This window comes from Salminus brasiliensis, chromosome 23, assembly GCF_030463535.1.
Source record: "Salminus brasiliensis chromosome 23, fSalBra1.hap2, whole genome shotgun sequence".
Lineage (NCBI taxonomy): Eukaryota > Metazoa > Chordata > Actinopteri > Characiformes > Bryconidae > Salminus > Salminus brasiliensis.
The window spans coordinates 6,062,844-6,087,354 of record NC_132900.1 but is presented as its reverse complement, the minus strand read 5'-3'; the positions used below and the strand labels follow the sequence as shown (position 1 = coordinate 6,087,354).

Genomic DNA, 24,511 nt, shown 5'->3' with positions numbered 1-24,511 from the left:
TGGGGGGGGGGTTACGGGCATCTACTTACAGAAAACGGCTAACGCAAGAAAGACAAACGCCCCGATCAGAAGGAGGCAGTCAGGCTTGTAGAAGCGGATCACTCTCATGAAGAGGACTCGAGCTTTCTGCTCCGTGGCTTCTCTTCCACTTTTCCCGTTAGAGTCGGGCAGCAGCGTTTCCCAGAACAGGCATCCCAGCGCAACGGCGCCGGTACCGACCATCCAGCTGTTGAACTTAGTTAGCGGGTAATTACCGAACAGGGTTAAGCGGCCCGTTTCATACACCGGCCCTATAAAGCAGTGTGCTAAAAGCCATCGCTTCCGCACCGCGTCCTGCCTGATGATCGATGACACCCCGCACAGCAGTACCCATCGCATTACAGACACAAGCCACTGTCTCGCCAGTTGTCGTTACCGTTTAAGCCGCTTGCCTGTATTTTTAAACGTGTTTCTATGAAATCCCAGGTCCAGAGTGTGATGAGGTCCATGCACACGGTCACCCCGAACACCAGCAGCCTCTGCATGTTGAACGGTGGCGCGTGAGATGGCGCGTGAGGTTGATCTCCCCAGCTAAAACCTAAAAACCTGCAGTTTGACTGTATGAAGAAAGTCTACGCCTGTCCTTTTCAGATTTAGCTTAGTCAACTAGCTGACTGGTGAAAGCTGCTGCTGTCTGTCTGGGAATACAACGCTAAGCTTCTTCTGCATTAGTTTCAATTTCATTTTCACTTTAAACAGGGATTTTCCACAGCAGATCACACCGGTAACCCCCTCTCACCCTTCAACAAGGGCAGAAAGCTGGCAGCTATTACGATTAGCACACCCATAAATATATATATATATATAAACTTCTACATATATAAAAAAATATTTATGTAGAAGTAAAAAATAAATAAATAAATAAAATCCACAAAAATAATATAAAAGTGTTGCAGCTTGGAAAGACTACCACTACTTTCTGTTTCTAGCCATTAAGGAAGGCTGTGTCAACCCTACCTGCTTTGTGTCTACCCAGCAACAGATTAGTCATACCTAAAAACACACGGCTTATGTGTCCAATGAAAAACATGTATCTCAATTTTTGTCCGTTTTTAGTTTTCTCTTTAATGGTTTGGACACTGGAGCTGTTCTGAACACCCTGTAAATATTTCTGGAGGAATAGATAAGCTCTTATTTTACATTAACGTCCAGTCAAACATCTTTACCTTCTCCTGTAAAGTCACTATTTTGGAGATGCATGCTTTTCACGCTACCCTAATACTTTATAAAATTTATCTTAACCTTAAAGAAAATGGATTTAACATATTTGAACGTTTTAACGGTTGAAGGTTAGTGCTTTAGTGCTCAGTTTTCACTGAAGATCACTGGATTTTACTGACAGAAATACTACACGTGTTTTACAGTCAGTGTTATTTTATTCTAAATTGACATTACTGCTCTTAGTAACAGCGACAGTGTCAGAATATGGATAAAAATTACAACTAAAACATGTACGACTGTGTTCTTGGTGAGAAGCTCGGTTTTTAGGCTCCACACCATGTTGGCTAGCTAACTTTCCTCTGACTCGCAGTTTCACGTGTCGTCCCTGTATGGTGCGCTTCATAATGCGCAGATGTGATTGGCCGAGTAGCGTCACGTGTGGCACATCCAACGCATGTGATTGGCCGGTGAGTTTTCTGGGGAGCTAAACCTGTACCGTAATGGCTATACAGACTATTAAATAGGCCTGGGTTTATTCCTATGCGTCCCTGTTCTCTGGTGAGCTACTGTTCATTCACATGTGTCTCTATTGCTCACTTTCCCACACCATATGCACACTTTTTTTGCCACATTTTCATTACACAGGACTACCTTTTAAAACTCTTTAAAAGCCTTTTCAAAAGGTGGCCATACTTAAATGGGGGGCAGTAGATAAAACTGGTGTTCAAATTTTGTATTCAAAATCAGCTATTGGTCATAATCCCCAAGATCAACATACTCCAACCAAATCCAAAAGAACTTGAATAAACTGGAATGAACACTTACAAAGCACCAGGAGTTTTTTGTTGACATTTTAATAAGAAAAAAGAAGCAGATAAACACAGTTGTTCTTGGTAAGACGGAGCTGGGTGTGACAGCTTCAACAGAAGATTGTGAGATAAGATTCACTGAAATTAAAACACCTAGTGGGGGCGAAGTATCAGATTCACAAGCCAGGAATAATCCAGAGTTTTTCAACCTAATCTTAGCTAGTTAACCATGTGGCAGGTTAACTACAGAAATTAATAAAACAATGGCGTATTGCCCTGTAGATGGTAAAAGTACAGAAAGCATGTTTATTCAAAACATACTTTCAATAGAAGCCGATGGAGCAGGTACTGAAGCAAGTCCATGGAAAACGATCATAGCACTACAGGCTTAGGTTGAAAAACCATTAAGTATCCCTCCATGGAGTATCCTTGCATGAGTTTACCTGGTACTAGTGTTGCCCAAGACTACCTTACACTGAACCAGGACAGGGTTCAGTTACAGATGTAGATCATGGTCCTCAAACAGCAGTCAAAACAGACTAGAAGCAGGTCTGTGGTGCTAGGCTAAACTCAACTTAGGAAAACGGTTATAAAACATTACAAAAATATTAATAACCACCATATCCTGATGTACACAGACCACTGTTTTATATTTACAAAAATTAAACAGGTGTAGAAAACTGCTTTCACAGACCATTCTGCAAACCCAATGATCATAAATCCATTGTAAAGATGATCTTCAGCGCTTCACACTCAGTTGTTTGGGGGCATTCCTCCTTCAGAAGGTATGGGTGGTCTTAGGTGAGGTGGCAGTGTACCAGGAGGAGGCATGCCAGGAGCGTGTGGCATCTGGGGAGGCGCAGGGGCATTAGGGGGCAGCGGGGGCATTCCTGGAATGCCGCCAGGAGGTGGAGGAGGCACAGATTCACTGGGCGGTCGAGGGCCAAGGCCGGTCATCAGAGGAGGAGGGCGCTTCACGCCAGCAGGTGGTACTTGTCCACTGGGCTGCTGCAGAAGTTTCTCCATCTTGAAGTGGAACTGCAGGAAAAACTGGGAAAAGCAGAGAATTGTTTTAAATACATTGCTAGAGAAAAGTGTACAGTCCAGGGGAAATTCTCACAAACTAAATGTCCCCCGAGGTCCAAATGTGAATTCTAAATTCTATTAAAAAAGGTCAGACACATTCAATAGGAATCTTTTTAAATAATTTATTACAAAACCAACATGAAAATCTTGGGAGTCGTGTCTGGGTGTATAGAGCCAAACTGCAACAGAATATGGGATTGATGATCTTTAACTTAAGTTACTGAAGACCCACCTCAGTGCCTGCGTTTGTACCCCAGTATAGTACTTTGAAAGGTCTTAGGCCACCTGAGAATATGCCATCTAAAGTTATTTATCTAAACATACTAGTTTCCTGGATAGGATTTAAATCTATTACTGAACCACATAGCATTTTGAATTGAGACTCAAAGTTTTCAATGCAAGATTCAAAGCAAAAGGTAGTTCAGGATTTGGATAAACCCCTGCCCAGAAAACCAAGCCAAGAGTTCAGTCGTGTTTGAGGATGTATCTTAAGCAGTGGTATCAAACTACAATTCTGGTAACGCTGATGTCCAAGACAGTTCGGAAGGGGGTTTAACATACCCACTAAGCAAGTAAGTGTGCTGATGGTAAAACTGAACAATTCCATGCAGTGGGTGGAATGAAATGAGCAGGAGGAAACAAGCCTTAAACTTTTACACAGTATAACCTATACACTAGCATAAACTAGAGTAAGCACAAGAAAAGAACAGTGGAAAACAGGTATCAATCGAACGCCGCCTTAGGGTCTTACTTGTTTCGTTTCCCTGTTCCAATGTGTCCAGAACCGACTTTCTGATTTGTCTATCTCTCTGCTCGGTACCTAGTATGGGAGAAAGCAATTATTTCCTAAAGTACAAATAAAACATTGATGTGTATTCTTGCAAGGTGCATGCACTGGTCAATACACTGCTAAAGTGGAACAGTCTAAGTCAGTCTACAGACATTCTTTAAAAGTTGTACAAAAGTTTTAAAAAAAGTATAATAAAAAATAAATAAATAAAAAAAATAACAAATATACCTTAAATGCAATAGTTTCATAAGGTTCTGCTGCCAGGAGCAGATACTGCCAGCGACGGTCAGGAGGCTCAATACGCTGCTCATATGCAGACATGAAACGATGTCTGGGCCCAATACCCTCTGCGATTTCAGGATAGTCAATCTGAGAAAAAGACAAAATGTTATGCCTGTGTCAAACTATCTGTTTCCATCCATATTCTAAACCATTTAAGTTAAGCTAGGTTTAGTAGTCATTGTGCTACCTGGAAAAGCAAACTCTGTTGACCAGTTTCAGGATCCCTCTGTTTTGTTACTGCCAACAAGAACAGAAACATGTTACTAAAAACTAAACAAAGTAAGACAAAGTCAGGTTTCCAGTTAACAGATCACAGCACTTTGGTTTTGTACCTTTGTAACCTGGTCGTCCAATCTTTACAAATTTCTTCACTTCCACCTTCACTTTCTCAGGTGCTGGTTGGGCAGGGGCTTCTTTTGCCTCTTTGGCTGCTCTTCTTGCTCTGTTGGGTGGAAAAAGCAAAGAACCAGAGAAAAGGCAGTTAATAAAGTTAATAAGAGTTAAAGACTCCACAGCTATTATTTTAAGATGTAATTAATTTATCCAGTGCATCATACTTACAAATTAGTCTGGTGCTTCTTTCCTTGCGTATGAGCAAGATAGCTCCCCTAAAGGACAAGCAGTTGAGTGAATATGAATGACAGACTCCATTTGAAAAGAAGACATGAGTATAAGCCTCTCTCCTATATCACTCATCAGGAACACTTGTGACAGGCAAATTGCAATGGTGCAACACTGCAGAGCTACACGCCCTTGAATCTTACCTCATTATTGTGAAGCGTGAGACACAGTTTGCACTCATAGGAGCCCAAATGGTTTTTCATGAAGTAAGGATCCTTATTGATGTCTATTGTTTCCAAAGCCAGCTGCCGTAACCGTTCACGGCGGTCTCGGTTGCTCTCCGAGGCGGAGGCCACCCCACCGCTGCCGGTTTTACCTCCAGCTCTGTGTTGGAAATCCATCTTCAACCACCACGGGGCTCAGAAGCCGAGACTAAGAATCTCAGACTCTGAACGTGCAAAAGTGAGCTGACCTGATTCACCAGACAAGAAAAAAAAAAAAAAAAAAAAAAAACACGGAAAACTGTTTAAAGCAAGTAAGAACTGTTCTGAAAACAAAAGGTTCATTTAATACAAACGCTACAAAATCTATAAGAGAGATTTCTGATCAAAATCAGAAAAACACGAGCGGGAGCGTCTGTAACAGGCTGCTTGCACGGCTCGTGTATGTGCACTATAAATTAAAGAGCAGAGATAGAATACAGTATGTAAACGGTAACAAGCTTAAAATGTCAACTTGAAAAAACATATGCGAGGAAAGGAATCTACAAGTACATTTAGTCAATGATATTTAGTTATATTATTAGTCATATTGACTTATTTCCATTATGTGGGTTCAGCTTCTGGAGTGTTTTGCTGTTGTTCAAACCTTTGAATTTGGACCTCGGCATTTTACATTAGCATTGTTTTTTTTTTCTTCAGACCAAAAGGGTCCAAAAACAAAGTATAAAAACTTCCAGCACCTTAACATACTGTATACGTTCAATTAATACACTCACACCTGCAAACTACATACTGCTCAGACACTACAGATTTACTATAGTTTCTTTAATAGCAAGATATTCATAGTTTGCACTAAAAAAAAAAACTTTGACTTCTAGCATACAGTTACCTTTATGGTAATGTTATAGTTAACTAGCTAATCTATGCACCATGACGACACTAGTCACTTTAAATACACTCTGCTGCTACCTTCTAATGTTGCATTGAGATCTCACTGTATTTTATTTTCTTTTTCTTTTTTTTTTTCATTTTTACATATATTTTTATATATTTATGTATATTTTATTTATTTAAGTACTGCTGTCTGGGTAAAACTGGGTCCTTGGGTACCACAATTTCGTTCCACCCCATGTACCACATGTGATGCGAATGACAATAAAGTCTCCTTGAATCCTTGAATCCTTGACTTTGTGTTTTGTCTATAGGGCATTTGCACTACTGAATGTTTACCTATTTACTAGTGTGTTTTTCTTTTTAGCTGTTTATTTATTACTCATCATAGTGAGAAGTCGTCCATCAGTTTCGGAGATCCTCTGCTAAAAGATGCTGGGTGTTCCTGGAAAGCTCTACTGCAGTTCTATAGGGTTACTCACAACTACTGTGGCTAGTTTTTACTTCTAGATATCCAGTTAGTTAGTTTAAGAAAGTACTTTCAACATGTTCATTTCACTGCAGTATAATAATTCGCTTGATTAAGGGCTGAGGCTTCTCTACAGTCCTCTAACTGCCCATTACAGTAGCTAGCTCGCTGTTGTTTCTCTAGCTAGCGCCCACCTAGCTAGCAAGCTAACACTGCTAAACCTCATTCAAACTAAGCAGCCATTTCCCGCTTACAATGGACATTTCCCTAAAATCTTAGATATCGTATGATAAATACTGAACACACGTCATTCCTAGTGGCACAAAACAGTGGTATTTATGTGATGGAAAACAGGATTTAGAAAAGTAAGTTTGCTACCTTAACGTCCTGCTCACGCTGCTCCCCGCTACCGCTGCGTTGCGCATGCGCTTAACCGGAGGACGCTTCCTATTCCTGTTACTTTGGTACAAAATAAAAGTTCTGTGCGACTCAGTCAGTTAGATGCATTAAAGATACGATTAAAGTACTTATATACAGTAAAATAATGCGGAGACTCCTGTAAGAAATTCAGAGTAATAAGTATTAGCGTATTACTTAAAAATAGTTGCACATAAGAATTATACAACATAGGGTTCACGGTCATACACCGTGTACATACATATACATATACATCAATTCAAAAGTGCACCGAGGAATTAAATAGTATTTACTTTATCAAATAAGTATTCAAACACAAATAAAAATATAAGAATAATCGTGATGTAGAAATATTATATAAACGTGTATTTAAAAGCTGAACATATTTTGGAGGATTTACATTCATTTCACGTGCATGAGCAAGTATTGTGTCATTGCTCTTAAGTGTTATTTCACAATGACCTGGTGATCTAAAAAACATCTCACAATTAATTATGATTAAATAAAAAATATAAAGGAAGAGGGTGGCAAGAGAAAAAAATGCTTACACATAAAACCTATGAACAAACCTTTGAGTTTCTTTCGAAAATAAAAAAAATATATATTGTTAAAATTTTAAATTTACACTGAATGTGTACAACTCCATCGATATTCTGGTTACTTAGAGAAGTAAAAACTTTTTTTTTGCGTTATATAATTTTAAATATAAATAATATAAATAAATTATAAATAAATATAAAGATCTGGAAAAGAAAGATCTTTGGGATGATGATTGGAGGATGGATACAAGCCAAATAATCAATAAATCACATCTATAAATTAGAATCATATATGAAAAATGTAGCTACATAAATAAGTAGAAATGAGTAGAAATATTAAAATAACAGATGCATAAATATATAAAAGCACCTTTTTTCTAAGCAAAAAATATTTTGGTGAAGAACCGTTACATCCACGTCTTTAAACATTGAAAAGATGTTACTCTTCATATATGTAGCTACATAAGATTTTGTGGTATTTATGTGTTTTGGTTTATTCTACGTGTCAGATTCCTGCTTTTATTTTGAAACGACCCTCGCCTGGATGCCTGTTTCTGTGCCTCTTCCTCCACACGGGGCTTGTACCGTGTCGAGTACAGGGCATTGAACAGCCAAGGATCAGCAGGATCTGAGTTTCTCAGCTGTTAGTTGCGTTTTCAGTCACCCGGGGTGCAGAAAACAGTTCAGACGCCAGAGCAGGATACCTATAATGTAGCCTGGTCGCTGTCGTCCTGTAGACATGGGTGGCAGTGGGCTTAGTGGTAGTAGTTTAACTGGCTGATGGAAAATCATGTATGAAGTGGACTGGGCGGCCAAGGTGAACCATCATCAGTAATGCATCCAGGATGGTACAGTTATTAACCATCAAGCCAGAGAACTAGACGACATCCAAGCTTTTAATTTGACCGTGTGACGAGCTTTAAAATGCGGTTTAATGAAAAGGAGCTCGTCTTTCTGAGTCGACAGCCCTCGGAGAAGGCGGCGGAGTTGGGGATGAAGGGACCCAAGAAAGGCGACGGTAAGAAGACACCCATCACAACACTGTTCAGAATCCATTATTAGTGGCTTTAGATTTGGTTAATATTGTTGCTTTAAACGCATTGAGTGAACTAACGACCCCCTGTTCTCCCTCTCTTCTCCAGTCATGAAGAGACGACTGGTGAAGCTAATAGTGAATTTCCTGTTTTACTTTCGCACAGATGAGGAGGAGGTGGGCATGTTGGCTTTTCTCTGTTGAAGGGATTTTATACATGTATTAGAGTAGTGTTGTTAATACGGTTATATACAATGATTTACGTCCAATTAATCCAATAAGTCTGTCAGTCAATCTTTATTCATATAGACCGAGAGACATAAATAAAATGCATAAAACAGAATCCTGGATTAAATCAGTTCAGATTTATTTGTATGGCGCTTTTTATTACTGTCGTTGTCACAAAGCAGTTTTACAGAATCAATAATCAGTAAGAGGACAAGAGATCAACAAGACCCCTAAGACCCCCAGTAAGCAGCCAAAGGCAACAGTGACAAAGAAAAAGTCCCTCAGAGCCAGAAGAAGAAGCCTGCGGATGATGTTTCATGGAGGATGGATACAAGCCAAATAAATCACATCTATAAATTAGAATTATATATGAAAAATGTAGCTACATAAATGACCTTATCAATGAGTAGAAATATTAAAATAACAGATGCTTATAATGCAAAAATAAGTAACAGCACCTTTGTTCTGAGCAAAAAATAAAATGGATTTGAGTGTGATGAACCTTCAATTTAGTGAAGATCCTTTACAGTGTTTACACGCATCTCTTTATAGAAAACTGGTTCTTCTATATCATCCCTTAAAGAAGCTTTTGTAAGTGTAAGGTTATGAATAAAAATGTTTGCATACAACAAAACGATGATATCTGCTCTTACAGAAAATTTGGTAATACTATGAAAAAATTACTAGATATTAATACTGCTGAATAATACTTTTATATAACCTATACTCATTTGCTACAGTTTTCCTCTAAAGCTGTCCTGTAGTACTCTATAATATTGAAACTGAAAAATTATATTAGATCTGTTGGCATCAGCAGATGTTTAGATTTGACCAGTATGTCCAACCAAAAGTCTACTTAACTAAAATAGATAGCAGGGCCAGAAATCGGTTATCTAGACCACTTCCAGGCTCGAAAACAGCTTTTGCACTTGACCAAACGTACAAAACTCAAGAGTTTCAAGTGAAAACTCCTCTAGAAAATCAACAAAGCATGATCAGGGGTGCCTTAACTTTTATGCTTTTTAACTTTTTATATAAGCGTGCATATGTTGTGTATGTTTGCAGCCAATTGGAGCTTTACTGCTGGAACAGTGTCGAGTTGAGAAAGAGGACGATATGGCCTTCTCCATTGGTGAGTCTCATGACCAGTTCAGTATCATCACCTCAGAAGAACAATGGTTTATGTCAGGAGAAGTGCTAAAGTTGTTGAAGTGTTGGAATTTTTTTAAATTTCAGCAAAACTCACTGTTGAGTTGCGAACACAGTGGTTTGGAGGGAAATGGTTCATTGGTTCATTGTAGAGAAACTTGAGATTTCTTCATAGTGGTGGTGAGCAGATGTTTTACCATAGAACCCAATGCATGTGTCTCTCACTATCTCTACCACTATGAACAGTTGACTCGAAAAGTTTGTCAGGAACGGCACGTTTTACACTCCCAAGTAATTGCTCCCAATTACATACCAGTTACTAATACTAATAATTTTGAGTATGGTGTATATAGTACAGATAAAACTGATCTTACTTCAGTATCCAACGTACAAACTCAGAACCAGTCAGTTTTTAAGTACGCTTATGATGGACACTATTATCCCACAATGCAGTGCAAAACAGAAAAGGAGGAACTACTCACATCTGGACCAATTATTAGAAACATGGTTGCCATCAGCAGCCGGAGCCTGAGAAAGCACAGTTGACCTTGCTCTCTCAGGGGTGGGTTGATGGCACTCCTAGTGTGATGTTTGTCAGTACAGGCATGTGTTAGCTGTTGTATCGGAGCTGGGGAGCCTTGCTTTCCTCTGAGTGTGCTGGCTACCTAAGCGATGCTGAATCAGCAGTTCCAAAAAGAGGCAGGGGCTGACTTCACATGTTTTAGAAAAGACTTGTGCTAGTCTTTACCCTACTAGTGTTGGGGGCATTGCTAGTGATAGGGGGAGTTCACAAAATAAAGAAATTATTCTTCTTATTATTGTTATAAGAAAAGATGGCAGATGTCGATTCAAGTGCAGAGTCAATGGTGGCTGGAGTACTTAGCATAGCAACGCTTCCCCGCTTCCTGTTAGTAGAAAACAGGGTAGTATGTTAATATTTGTACTAACCTGCCAAATTCACCCTATTTAGATTAATATATAGCCTATACCTTCAAGTATTATAGTGTTGAGTGCAATTTTGAGGCAGCCTCTGAAAAATATTGTTTATAGATCAACCAACTGTGTAAAAGGCTACTTGTGATTTTGCACTTCCTCTTTTACACCACGCAAACAAGCTTTTATTATTTCAACACCATATCGAGCTCTAAATCCAACTGTTCACCACATCTGCATATATTGTGTTCCTTCTCTGCCGTCAGCTTTTCTAGATGAGGCTGAGAGAAAATACCTGTTTGAATGTGACTCTCGGGAGCAGTGCCTCGAGTGGATAGATGCCATTGTCAAGGCTAGGTCTGTAGTGTTTTGTTTCACATGTTGTATGCAATGGGGTCTTCGTGTGGTCTTTGTGTGGTCTGAACCATATATGTCACATGCCAGTTTCAGTCTGACACATTTCTTTTTCCACAGCTATGAGTTCATGCGCAAGAACCTCATCTTCTATCGTTCTGAGATCCACCGACTCACTGGCAAGGTAAGAGCCATGTTCCTTAATCCAGCTGGCTGGAATACTGCACTGTTTTGTGGTTTTCCTGCTTCTGATTCACCTCAGACACTAATTGCTAGGTTTAGTAGGTGTGTTAGAGCAAGGCAGTCACCACACTATGTTGGACTCTGTCTGCTCTCAAAGACACCAACCATGCCTTAATCCAACAGAGATCATAAACTGATCCCAAAAGTACAGTGGAAGGCATCACTGTATCTCATACAATCATTGATTGTATTTGTATTTGAATCTTTACATCCATTGCACAGTAGTACAGTAGATGTAGGGGTGAGAACACACCCCCAAAGTGCCTGTAGAGAAAATGCCGACAACATTTACTAACCATGGCTATGGTCTCCTCTGTTGAGTCAGTGTATTTGCTCCCCATTCCCCCTTGTGATGGGACCCATTTGAGGGTCCAGGGCATCTATGTAAGATGGGTCCAAGAAATCAAACTGATGACTATCCTGTTCCAAGCGGGGTCCTGAGTCAGTCCATTAAACCAGTGACTTCCCGGTTCCACCCAGTCCTAAGCATGCTTTGCCCACCACCCCCTTTGGCATTGAAACAGCAACTTTCCAATCCCAAGCCCAATTCTCTAGCCATTAGGGCCATGACTGCCACCTTTGACTCCGGGAGTTTGGGTTTCCTGCCCCTTATTTAAGATGGGACCCGAAAGTCGATGGTTTGTTACACTGGTATCAAGTCCGCTTCCCTAACCGTTCGGCAACGGCTGACCCCTTTGATTCAGTGTGTTTATTTTCCCCCCTTTATAATAGGACCCGTTGGAGCAGTACGGGATTTCAGATGAGACACGCTTCCAGGTCAACAGTGGGTTTCCTCCTCTGCCCCCTCCCCCTACATAACCCAGCCCAGTGAGTCAGCACAGAAACGATCCGGCTTGCGTACGTCGAGAGTTTTCAATAAGAAATGAGAAACTGCTGTTTTTATCTCTTTCTATCTAGGCATTTTCATGTAACATGGGTATGTCACTTTTCCCACTTTGTGTGTGTGTGTTATTTTCTAATGATTGTCTAGTTGTGTGTTGGTAACTGTACTTTGGTTTTAAACACAGTTGCACTGTTATGAATGTCAGCTGAGAATGAGCCAGTAACAGTGCATGTGAATGCATTTTTATGAACCATGTGTTTAATGCTGTCACCTTTATAGCCTTCATTATTGTTGTCAGATTGTTTGTGAAGGAATAATGTGGGAGAAAGTTCTGTTGACATATGACCAAAGTCTTAATGGTCACTGCTTAACAATTGAACTGCAGAGGTACTAGGCTGGTTAGAGTGGGCTTCTTGTGGTTTCACTTCACAAAACAGTGCGCTTAGTTCACCCATTTTGCATTCAGCAACACTTTTAGACACCACTTCCCCTAACTCGTGCCTCATTTTAAATGACAGAGTCTTCACTGCTTAGCTGTCCGCATTTTGTTAATTTAAATATACTTTTCTAGCTAGACTAATGTAGCAACACCGGGTTTATGTCTCGATTGTTATTTTGCACTCTTTTTTACAATATAATACCTGAACTGCTATTAATACATGTAATCATACTGCAAGACCAACACTGGCTGTTTCAGGGTAATGTAGTTAAAGGAATATTTCAGAGGAAAATTAAATCTACATACATTGTTGTATGGACAAAAGTATTGGGTCACATACACAGACCTCCTATTCTAAAACCATAGGCATTAATATGGAGTCCCCCTTGGCAGCCCTAACAGCAGGCCTAACCCTGGCACTCGTTAACCCCGCTCTGTAACTTTACTTGGTCTGTGGTTCCTAAACACTTCCACTTTTCAATAATACCACTAAGAGTTGATGGTGGACTCTCTGGGAGGGATGAAATGTCACCAAGTGACAATATTGTTGCAATGGTGGCATGCTATTATAGTCCCAAAGTGGGATTCAGTGAGCCGAAGTGCTTGCATGACCATGTGCTTGATTTTATATCCCCGTGGCAATGGGACTGAATAAAACACTTGTGTTCAGAGCTCAAGAGGTGTGTCCCAATATTTATGTCCATACAGTGTAGTTCTTATGTTGAATCCTAACTCATTTTGGTCTTATTTCAAACTGTTTTTAACATATTCTTTAAAGAACCATATTTGAGTTGTCATGGTTCTGTATACAAATGAACCTTTGAGCAGCTTCTTTTTAAGTGTTTCTTTTATGATGAATGGACTGATAGAAGTGGCCCAAAATGACTTCTGGCAATAAAATTTAATTAAAATATCATATTTTTATATTAGGACAGTTTTCTTGCTACACAATCAAAGCAAAACTGGTTCTTTAGCTTCTTTAACAACAGTGGAACCCTTTTTCTTATATAATAGAACCACTTGAAATATTTACAAGAGGTTTTCAGTTGTAGAGAAGAACCGTTTTACCTGGCAAACAACATTCAAATGAATTGTTGAGTTACGATTCTATATAGAACAACTACCTTAACTGAAGAACCCTTGAAGTGCAATGTTTCAAAGTTCTTAATTTACCAGTATTGTTTACTATTTACATAATTCTTGGGGGGCTCCGAGTGGTCCAGTGGACTAAGGGGCTGTTACTATGATTCAAATCCTGGGTTATGCTGCTTGCCATCAGCAGCTGGAGTCAGAGGGAGCACAACTGGCCTTGCTCTCACAGGGGAGGGTTGATGGCATTTCCTCTCTCATCACTCCTAGTGCGATGTTGTTCAGCACAGGCGTCTGTTCACTGCTGTATCAGAGCTGGGGAGCTGTGCTTTTCTTAGAGCGTGCCGGCTACCTAGTGACGCTACATCAGCAGCAGTTCGAAAAGAGGAGTGTTGGGGGCATTGCTAGTGATCAGGGAGTGTATGTGAACTGGGATTGGGTAATTGGGTAGAAAAATTTGGTAAAATTAGAAATAAAGTAAATTAAAAAAAAAAATCAAGGGTCAATTACATTACCTTCATAACTCAAAACTTGAATTTAGAAACTTCTTCAAAACTAATGAAGCTAACTTCAGACACTGAAAATGTTTTGTTACTTAAGAGAGCAATACTGGTTTGACATATAAAGACAGACAGTGGCATATTTTTTTCCTCCCGTTGGAAATGAACCGCAGGGTTATGCGTATGCAGTCCTATTTCAAATTCAGTTAAAGAACTTGAATGGTCTTTCTCAGAGAAGAGCCTTTTTACCTGTGTTTCACAACTGTAAGCCCACTGCTGGATCCATTTACGTTTCACCTTTGACTTATTTTGTGTTTGTATCATTTTACAGTTCTGAATAAATGTCTTATTGATTTTTTTTTTTAATAAAGCATTTCTCAAAACTTAATTGAGAGATTTTTTCTGGAGACTGAAGAACTGATTGTTCTGAAACTGAGATGAACGTCGCAGAATACTGTGAGTGTGGAGGCCTTCCAGAAAAGAGAGAATGGGAGAAGAACATGATGGAGACTCCCAAGATCCAGAGCATGCCAACTAAATGTTGTCTGTGTTGATTGTTGGGAACTCATATTGTTCTACAGTGTTCTGACCCATTCACAACTGATTGTTAACTGAACGCCCCAGGAGTCTAATCTTTCTCTGCATACAAAGAGCAGAAACCCTACTGACATGAAAGGCAATGGGCAGATGCTGATTCAGCTATCTGTTAGTTTCTATTAGAAGTGTTTTAATCAGCAGATTTTTGCTTATTTTCTTTTTTCCTTTCTGTTTTATATCCATGGTAATCAACCCTGAGCTACAGATGTGTCACATAGAGGTTAGGTTGGAAAATGCTGGAGTGTTGCTGTTTGTTTGTGGATTAGCTATATGGTTGGTCAGTCACTTGAGAAGTCATAAGTGCTTCTATGTTTCCACACACAGAGAGTAGAGTCCTCTATGCAGGGTCAAACTGTCACTCTGCAGTGCCATTCAAGGACTGGTGGGAAAATGCAGCTTTTCATTACAGTCGTTACATCCCATTTTTTATGGTTTAGGTCATAACTAGTGCTTCCTCTAAGTACTAAAAATACATTTGCATCTCAATTTTTGCTGTTTTTCACATTTTTGAATTTTTACATTGTATCTACATTGTCATGATGAATGGACCAGTAGAAATGCTCTAAATGACTTGGAATAAAACATTTGTACATTGACTTCCATTGAGTGCTAAGTTAAGAAGACTTTTTTCCTTCTCCTGGAAAGTTGCCATTTTGGAGACTAGAGTTTTCTGCGTGACACTGATGATCTTCTTATTTACAGCAACCTGCATATTAAAGAAACACGTTGTTCCAGGGGGTTTGTATGCTCAGCCTCTGATGTGTGAAGTTCAGAGGAAATAGGTGTCTGACAGTGGAGGTGTTTGCTTTCCTGAAGCAGCACACTCCCTTCATACACTCTGGCAAGCCTGGCCTTGTTTAAGCTTGTCTGTGTTCCAGTTTTATTCAGCCTAGAAGAAATGAGGTTTGTGCATTTGTCCAGTAACAGTCTGTTCAGAATGTGTTATTGTCCGTGGATGAATCTCATTACGCTGTTTTTTTTTTTGTTTTTTTTTGGTTGCCTGGATGTCTGCTACCCGTTACATTCTGCGATCATTTTAGAATGAAGGGACTGTTATATGGGCCAAAATGGCCTGCAATAAAATCCTACCAACCAACCACTTCTTTAAGAACTGCCGCTAACACATCATCATTGGACAGCTGAACACGCCTGGAGGAGAACATACATAATTTTCATTATAGAGAAGACCATTTAAACATCCACATTATTTGTTTAGTTGCCATTATAATATATTAAACCCTTGAATCTTTTCAAGATGGGCAAACATGTTCTAAATTGTACTGAACATGTGATCATCCGGCTGGTAATAACAGTAGAACCAGGTTTGATGCTGATCCATTATTAAGAAGAACTGTTTACTCAGGCAAAGAAGCAGCATTATCATTACCTTTACATATGAACTCTTGAACCCATTTTTAAGAATGTATAGTTACCAAAATTAGGGTTCTTCAGGGGTTATTTTGTATTTTGAACCCTTCCAAACCTTTTAAAAACCTTTTAAGGGTATATAGATACCATTATTGGTCCACCCCTTTAATAACCCAATTTTTAAGGGTATATAGATACCATTATTGGTTTGTGATTGATAATATACAGCAACAACTATTAAGTAAGACCATTCAACTACATAATTAATGTCCCTAAAACCTTGGAAACAGCACATGCTCAAACAAACATTCAGTAACCTTCTTAGGATGTGTGTAAAGATCTTTATCTGATCTTCCAAACATCCTAAAAAAAGGCCCGGCAGGATCTGCAGTGCTGTGCCAAGCCTTGAATAAAGACAAAACTAAAGTACAAAAGCCAGATGGAACAGCCATGTTTTGAAAGGGCTCTAGGGATCCCTGGCAAGGATTATAATTGCTGACCAGCGCTGGAAAAAGTCACATTAACGTTAACCCGGTAGTCTGGCCGTTCTGCTGCTGCAGTGAGGATGACTTGGTAACAAACACCCTGCTGAATTATTGACGCACGGATCCTCATTAGGTTTGACAGCGAGTGCACTAGTGTGTCCAGCTGCCTCCGGCACAGAAAAGCTCACAGCATGCAGACTCTGTGTTCTCCGACAAACCCACCTCCAAATGTGCTGAAATAGCCAGCGTGTGATAGGGTCTAGAAGGTTCTCTCCCACTGACAGTGTTATCCCTTCTTTTTCTTCCAGGACGTTCTTCTCTATCCACTCCGGGTCATTTGGCTTTTCCAGTCGTACTCTAAGAAAGGCAGTGACAGATAGATTCAAACTCTGGTTCTGAACTCACATTGTTCTAAACATTCTCCTCCATTCACAATGTCCTAGAATGTTGTCTCTTCACGCTGTTCTAAAATATTCTCCCCCACTTACACTGTTCTAGAACACCCAGTTCCCCCAATTCACAATCCCTAGTTAATAGTTCTCTGTTTACACTGTCCTTTAATGTCCTCCTCATACATACTCTTTAAGGATGTCCTCCTCCTGTTCTCATTGTTCTAGAACATTTTTGTCCATCGACACTGTTCTAGGATGTCCTCCCAATTCACACTGCTCTAGAATGTCCCCCTCTATTTACATTGTTCTTAAGTGTTCTCCATATTCACGTCTAGAACGTCCTCCTCCATTTACACTGTTCTAGAATGTTCTCCATATTCACATCTAGAACATCCTCCTCCATTTACACTGTTCTCAGATGTTCTCCATATTCACAACATCTAGAACTTCTTCCTCCATTTACACTGTTCTAGAATGTTCTCCATATTCACATCTAGAACACCCTCCTCCATTTACACTGTTCTCAGATGTTCTCCATATTCACAACATCTAGAATGTCTTCCTCCATTTACACTGTTCTAGAATGTCCTCCTCCATTTACACTGTTCTCAGATGTTCTCCATATTCACATTTATAACGTCCTCCTCTATTTACACTTTTCTTAGATGTTCTTCATATTCACAACATCTAGAACTTCTTCCTCCTTTTACACTGTTCTAGAATGTTCTCCATATTCACATCTAGAACATCCTCCTCCATTTACACTGTTCTCAGATGTTCTCCATATTCACAACATCTAGAACTTCTTCCTCCATTTACACTGTTCTAGAATGTTCTCCATATTCACATCTAGAACACCCTCCTCCATTTACACTGTTCTCAGATGTTCTCCATATTCACAACATCTAGAATGTCTTCCTCCATTTACACTGTTCTAGAATGTTCTCTCAAATTACAATCTTTAATATGTCCTCCTCATCCAGTCTTTTAGGGTGTCCTACTCCCATTCACACTCCTCCAGAACCTCCACGTTTTCTTCATGTAACTGAACATTTATTCTAGAATGTCCTTCTTCATTAACTTCATTAACTAACTGTTTAATTCACACAACATGCCCATTTTACACTGTTCTAGACTGCCCTTTCCCTTTTACACCATTGTGAAACACCCTCCCAGTTTCTGTTCTACAGTGTCCAGCTCAGATTCGCATTGTTCCAGAATGTTCTCTCTCACTCTGGTATTAAACGAACCTGTGAGTTGGAGAATGTTTGACCGGTGTACTTTGGCCTTCATACAAGCGTGACGCACCAACCCTGTGTTTTGTGTTTGTTGGAGGACATTGGGTCAGTGTGCCATGAATACTGTTTCGTCTCTGTCTCGCTTCCTTCCTTTTGTGTTTTGGCACATAAGCTGACTGCACTGACCCGAGACACGCTGCTCATGTGAGACAAAAGGAGCAAACCACAAAGGGCTAGTGTGCTTCATCGGTCAGTGCTGTTGTAAAGAGAAACTTTGGGTGCCTTTTTTAGAAATGCAAAAGCTTGCTAAGAAATATTGTGATAATGAAGATCTAGATGTTTTCAATTTGGCGCTACATGCTCCGAATAATTCAGTCCTATTACACTTAATGCACCCCAAGGTTGCTCTATTAAAAGAGCAGTGCTGATAACCGTAGCAACACATTAACTACTGGCTAAAGGCAAAGCCAAAAATAGGCCGTGCAGTAGTGCAGTAGCTCTGAGGCTGATTCCATTATGGACAATATTAGGATGTCATGGCTTTGCTCTCAAGGGCAAGATATAGATCAGACTGGCTGGATTGTTCTTCTCATTTAAGCAGCTTTAAAAATCAATAGCTAAACACTATATACAACAGGGAAATGAGAGGAAGTTCTCATCAAAGACGACTACAGCTATATGAATCATTGTACTAGCGGGAATAGGCACATTTCTTATTTGTTGCTTGGCTTAGTATAACTTTCATGCCTCAGCAACTTAAGAATAATATGAAACCAGTTAAAGGGGTTCAGTTCAGTTTCCAAGAAGCACTACAATAGACTAAAATGACCTGGATATGAGCTTTCATATGCACCTTTTTTCAGGTACCTTTTACATTAATTAAACAACATGGAACTCATTGCTAAAGCAGGCCCAAATCACTTTTGGTCTAAAAGCTAAAGAAATGAAGCCAAAGTAATGCGCAGTGATGGTGTATATTTCTATGTTGTAATGCACTATATGGGCTAAAGTATTGGGACACCCACTCATTCATTTTTTCCTCCGAAATCAAGGTTATTTAAAAAAAAAAAAAAAGTTTATCCTGCTTTTGTTGGAGTCTCTACTGTCTACTAGATTTAGGAGCATTGCTGTGAGAATTTGATTGCATTCAGTGACCTGTTAGATGTTAGATGATTATCACCCAAGTATCGGCTGGAGCATCATCCATCATTCCAAAGAAAACAATTCCACTGCTCCACAGCTCAATGCTGCGGAACTTTATACCCCTCTAGCCCACGCCTGATATTAGGCAGCATGGTGCAAATGGGTTCATGATTATCTGCTCCAGAGTGTCCTATTCTATTGGCAGTACTTCTCTACAGGGACTAGACAAATTGCTTGTGTGTATTTGCATATCAGTGCCAGCAGTGGGTGCGACCTAAAGTAGTGAATGCATTCATTAGAAAGGGTGTCTACAAACATTTGGACATATAGTGTGTGTGTGTGTGTGTGTGTGTGTGAAACACAACTTTGCGTTTGACACCCTCTGCTGGATTAATGAAGAAAAAGCAGGGGTCCAAGCACTACGCTGGGATCACTGATGGGACAGTATTGTAGAGGAACAATAATTATCACTTTACAACTCATCAAAGGTTGATCTTAGGAAGCACTTCAATCTTATGCATCTCACAGCTCCAGACACGACACATTTATCCGCATGACCCAATTACAGAACTAATTCCCAGGAACGGCACCAGTTCACAAATACGTTAGTGTTGCCAACGGCATTTTTCTAACAGAATCAAAAAACTATTTTTTAACACATTCCTTTCTCAGCAGCTTTAGAAGAGACTCCTAACATTCAGAGCACTCCAACCAAAGGTTCTCCAGTAAACACTGAATTTTGTGAAATATTACACCCTGACTCTATAAGTGACTATATTTCAGAGGAGATATTACAACATCTTCAAATACAGACTATGGGAAACACGCTGTCAGCAGCACTGTAATAAACTGTGAAGCGCATGACCTCGGTGTACTGTAAGCACAGATAATGAGTAAGATATTCATGAATAGCAACTAGAAGAACATGTGAAGTGTTTGGTAAATATTACAGTGACATGCTGGCAGATTTGTGAAAAAGAAGGTCTACCACTATACACTGTAAACGCATTTTCTATTTTCTGTGTAAACATTTACTTGCTAAGTTTAAATAAAAGGGAAATCAAGCAATCCTCTTCTTAATATGCCTGAAAAACACTTCCAAGACCAACAAGGCTTGATCCTCTAAACAGGTGTGATTTGAGCCTCAGTTAGCTGGACGTTCCTGGCTACACATCGCTGTCCATGGAATATTGGTTCTTTGCTAATTTGGATGGATCGCTGTAAAGTCCAACAGCCTTTAACTTTAGCAGATCACTTGTTTCATTCCAGGTTTGACTAGTTCGACTAAAGGGGGCGTGTTCCAGCGATAACTTACAGTATAGGAGTAGAGTACAGCATTGTGTAGCTCAGAGCCAGCCCAAGACATTCTCCAATTATGCGGCTGCCTAGGGCCCCAACGCCCCCAGGGTATCATGATAAAGATATCATGATAAAAACTATATTTTTTTAAAATAGCATTGAATAATAGAACAAAATAGTGTTACACAAGTAAGGCCAAGTTGGGCAAATGCAGACATCCGCCGCTTGGATGGTCGATAAAGGCCTGGGCGTTCTTTATCCCTATGAAAATTATGAAGCATCTGATGCTGAGGTGGTAGTATGGGGGGCCCCCAAATGAAAATCTGCTTAGGGCTCCATAAAGGCTTGGGCCGGCCCTGGTATAGCTCCTCTAGTCTTAAAGACCAAACCACGGTTCTTTATTATACTTTCCTAAAGTTTATTTATAATGATTCATACAAATTGCTTTCAACACATTCTTCACTGCTGTCTATGAATTATCCATGGTTAGATGTTTTTTCTTCCCCATGTTTCTCCAAGTAGTTTTGCACAATATCACAGGGTTTTTAAATTGTGCCTCAGTTTCATGCAATGAACAGTTTGTATTGTCTTGTTCTAATATTCATCATTTGTTGTGGTTTTCTAGTATCCTCTAAATGAACAGACAGAAAAACACAAAAACAGCTGTGTATGACATGCATGTGGGGCAATTCCTTTAGACTGTCAGTGTAGATAAACAGTTGCATGAACCCATATAATAATTCCAGAATATGCTTAACTCTCTTTTACCACTACATTTGGTGATTATCCGTGTGTATGTGAGGAGCAGTGGGATAGAGCAGAAAAACTAAAAAACTAGTTCCTATTATTAGGTGCATTCATTTTGTCCCATTTTTTCAGACACACATTCCATTTTATAGATGTAAATCAAAATAATAAAATTACTGATGGAGAAAGTGAACATCGTCATAGGAAGACTAACTAACACTAGATCGTGCTGTCCATTCACATTTTTAGCTCCAGGTCTGCTCAGTTGACTACTCGTACCCTTGCTATGAACAGCGCAGCTGCAGCATCCTCAAACTCCCTTGCATCCATGGTTGGGCCTTCCTGCAGCTCACCAGTGATGTGTACCTCAGCCATGGCCCGAGCCAACTTGGCGGGAGAGATCTTGGCGCTGGCCTCCAGGAAGCGTGCAGAATCTGCACCGTGCGAGGTGTCCAGCGCCTCCTTCAGGGTCGCCAGGACGGCACGGCACAGTGCCCTCTCCGCAGGCCTCTCGGGACGACTAGCCACAGCTGCATACAGGCACTGGGACTTGCGGATGTAGTCGGCAAATGCAGCACACGTCAGCACGCCCTGCCGGAACAGCTCAAATGGTACAGCCTCATAGTCATGACAACGGATCCTGCGGAGCAGAGGAGCTGCCGTGGTGCCTGACAGACCGCCCTCGCTGCACAGGCACTGCAGCATTTCGCTGTACATGTGGCCTCGGACGCCACCGGGGACACACCGACGAGAGCCACACTGGGTCAGCAGGTCATAGGCCACGCGAATGTTGTTGTTGAATGCGGATCTGAAGCAAAACAAGAGCAAATATGCAGATCAAATCCAAAGGTCTTACAGTTTGATTGCTAGCATAACAGACAGCAATATTGCACACCTCCAGCGTGCAGCTTTTGCAGTCTCTTTCTAATGGTAGATGGCAACTGTGGCAAGAGCTGCCTGTAGGTCCCGTGATGACATTTTAGGATTGTTGGAGACTTCTGTATGCATCCTGAGGTCTGCTCATGGGCTGAACTTGCTTGGACGGCCTGACCTGGGCATCTTGGCCATTGTTTTACATGTTCTCTGCTTATTTTGCATTTGTCTGAGGTTTAAACTAGACAGCATCCTCCAAAATCCCCTCTAACCATATTCTAAACACCTGCAGATGATGGGCTGCACCTGATTTTTTTTTCCGGCAGTAAAAGTAGTACCAGGGTGTGTCCCAATTGCGTACTAAGTACTAACTAGTTTTTGAGGATGTAGTATATTGTGTAGATAAAAGTGTCCGACTTGAGTATACTCAAATATCCAAGATACATATTCAGAGTCTTTTTTTTTTGAGTGTGGTTACGATGGATATGGTTATCCCAAAATGCAATGCCAAAAGAAAGTTAGGTGTTACTTACATCTGGACCAATTACTCCAAAAAACGGTTGAGTGGCAGCGGCGGCCAAATCATCACCTCCTGTTAGTACATTTTCTGTACTAACCTGCCAAACCCCCACTATTAAGATGAGTACATGGTAAACTGTGGTATTAGTATGTGATACACTATTGGGACACTGTCATAATAAATATGTGGGTCTTTACATAATATATGTAAGTATATTTTACATTATTACTTCATTACTACATTTTTTTATTTTATTAATTTAGTTATTCCCACCATCTCTCAATATTGTTTAAATGAAGATCTAACGTCCACATGTTTATAAAGCTATGTTTAAAAACACAAAAGGTTTTCATGGGGTGTCCTAGTTTTTTAACTGTAGATTATTTTTACATTTGATACATTATAATTACTTTTATGAACCTGCTAAATAAATAATAGTATAATAAATATAAGTAAGTAAATATGATTTCAGCTGCCAGCTGACTGACACGGAAATGATTTATTATTTTATATTTATGTATTTTGTTAAAATTATAACTCATGTTCTGGAGATATTCGCCTTATTCGAAATAAAGACTAAATGTCTGGTGATATATATATATATATATATATACACACACACACATATACATATATATATATATATATATATATATATATATATATATACACACACATATATATATATATATATATATATACACATATATATATACATATATACATATATATACACACATATATATATATACATATATATATATATACACACACACACATATACATATATATATATATACATATACACATATATATATACACATATATATATATACACGTGAGTGTGAGTGGATGTTGGTAGGCTAGCTAGCTTGGTGCTAGTACCTCTGTGAGTGATGCGCCAGGCTCAGGTGCCACAGCGCTCTGCTAAGCTGCTGCTGCTGCTCCTCCACCGAGCTTTCCTGCTGCTCTCCTCCATCTCCTCCTCCTCCACCTCCTCCACCTCCACCCACACCCACCGGCCCGTTCTCCGACTCCGAGGCCAGGTTGCTGAAGTGTTCAGCAAGGAAACCTATCGGGTCCTCCGACCTGGCCTCCACAAGCTTTAGCAGGGCGTCCCGGAGCAGCACCCCGACTCCAGCCTGGGCAAGGAACTCCTCATCGCTCTCGGCTTTCACGGATTTGGAGTCGGGCATCACCGAACCCACGCCGGAGCGCCTCTTCTCCGCCATTGTAGCGCCTTAGTGCTACTTTTAATGTAAAATTAAAATGGGACTGTCCATTAAAGCTGTCTGGTCAAACATTTCAGCTAACAAGTACACAGCAAAACGACCTTTTGGGTGTGAAGTGAGTTCGTTGTTTGTGTAGCTAGCTAGCATAACAGCTAACAAGCAGGTGTTGCTATGGGGAGTTGGAAACAGGCGCATGCGCACTGAGAAAGACCTACAAAGAGGTCGAAGACAAAATATTAATCTTATTTATTTATTTTAATTAAATTCATTTTAAAAGTTCTGTTGTACTGTAATTTCTACTACTTAATTAATTATAATATTATATAATGATACACAAAATATTTTAATGTCATACATAGAATCTGCTAAATAAATAATGTAATTATTTCATTATTTATATGTATTTTGTTCATATTATGATTCATGTTCTGGAGATATTTTCCTCATTCGAAATAAAGACTAAATGTCTGGTGATTCAACTTGTAAAAAATAGATATCTATAATTTTCTGGGAATTCTGACATATTTCTCAAAATAAAAG

At 39.8% G+C, this 24,511-nt stretch overlaps 4 protein-coding genes across 4 annotated transcripts in view; 1 reads left to right on the top strand and 3 right to left on the bottom strand.

Moving 5' to 3' along the window:
- Positions 1-761, bottom strand: part of LOC140545940 (antigen peptide transporter 2-like) — a 7,908-nt gene extending 7,147 nt beyond the window's left edge. The window contains 2 exon segments of the mRNA XM_072669013.1: positions 30-404; positions 407-761. Coding sequence (XP_072525114.1) covers positions 30-404; positions 407-524 — 493 coding nt within the window. The 5' untranslated portion in view covers positions 525-761.
- Positions 762-2,038: 1,277 nt separating this feature from the next.
- sf3a2 (splicing factor 3a, subunit 2) lies at positions 2,039-6,803 on the bottom strand. The gene is made up of 8 exons (XM_072669017.1): positions 6,688-6,803; positions 4,932-5,200; positions 4,729-4,775; positions 4,500-4,609; positions 4,355-4,404; positions 4,114-4,254; positions 3,847-3,915; positions 2,039-3,059 (listed from the first exon to the last, which is right to left on the bottom strand). The coding sequence occupies exons 2-8, from the start codon at positions 5,127-5,129 to the stop codon at positions 2,763-2,765; spliced, it is 912 nt and encodes a 303-aa protein (XP_072525118.1). The 5' UTR covers positions 5,130-5,200; positions 6,688-6,803; the 3' UTR covers positions 2,039-2,762.
- A 1,028-nt stretch (positions 6,804-7,831) lies between these two features.
- plekhj1 (pleckstrin homology domain containing, family J member 1) lies at positions 7,832-14,512 on the top strand. Its single transcript, XM_072668574.1, has 6 exons — positions 7,832-8,283; positions 8,408-8,475; positions 9,592-9,658; positions 10,875-10,965; positions 11,083-11,146; positions 11,938-14,512. The coding sequence occupies exons 1-6, from the start codon at positions 8,190-8,192 to the stop codon at positions 12,022-12,024; spliced, it is 471 nt and encodes a 156-aa protein (XP_072524675.1). The 5' UTR covers positions 7,832-8,189; the 3' UTR covers positions 12,025-14,512.
- On the bottom strand, positions 8,628-24,158 carry tpgs1 (tubulin polyglutamylase complex subunit 1). Its single transcript, XM_072668572.1, has 3 exons — positions 23,625-24,158; positions 21,626-22,154; positions 8,628-16,884 (listed from the first exon to the last, which is right to left on the bottom strand). Exons 1-3 carry the CDS (start codon positions 23,969-23,971, stop codon positions 16,861-16,863), a joined length of 900 nt encoding a protein of 299 aa, XP_072524673.1. The 5' UTR covers positions 23,972-24,158; the 3' UTR covers positions 8,628-16,860.
- Between the last annotated feature and the right edge of the window lie 353 nt (positions 24,159-24,511).

Bases quoted from the DNA above. Each gene is read 5' to 3' on its own strand.
- tpgs1 (XM_072668572.1), bottom strand. From the start codon at position 23,971: ATGGCGGAGAAGAGGCGCTCCGGCGTGGGTTCGGTGATGCCCGACTCC. The intron at 22,155-23,624 runs GTACTAGCACCA...GTTTTGCTTCAG, and splicing joins CTGGCGCATCACTCACAGAG to ATCCGCATTCAACAACAACA. The intron at 16,885-21,625 runs GTACGAGTAGTC...TGCCTTTCTTAG, and splicing joins CTGCGCTGTTCATAGCAAGG to AGTACGACTGGAAAAGCCAA.
- sf3a2 (XM_072669017.1), bottom strand. From the start codon at position 5,129: ATGGATTTCCAACACAGAGCTGGAGGTAAAACCGGCAGCGGTGGGGTG. The intron at 4,405-4,499 runs GTACAAAACCAA...TCTTGTTGGCAG, and splicing joins TGGACGACCAGGTTACAAAG to TAACAAAACAGAGGGATCCT. The intron at 3,916-4,113 runs GTATATTTGTTA...CTCCCATACTAG, and splicing joins ATGAAACTATTGCATTTAAG to GTACCGAGCAGAGAGATAGA.
- plekhj1 (XM_072668574.1), top strand. From the start codon at position 8,190: ATGCGGTTTAATGAAAAGGAGCTCGTCTTTCTGAGTCGACAGCCCTCG. The intron at 9,659-10,874 runs GTGAGTCTCATG...CTCTGCCGTCAG, and splicing joins CGATATGGCCTTCTCCATTG to CTTTTCTAGATGAGGCTGAG. The intron at 10,966-11,082 runs GTCTGTAGTGTT...CTTTTTCCACAG, and splicing joins GATGCCATTGTCAAGGCTAG to CTATGAGTTCATGCGCAAGA.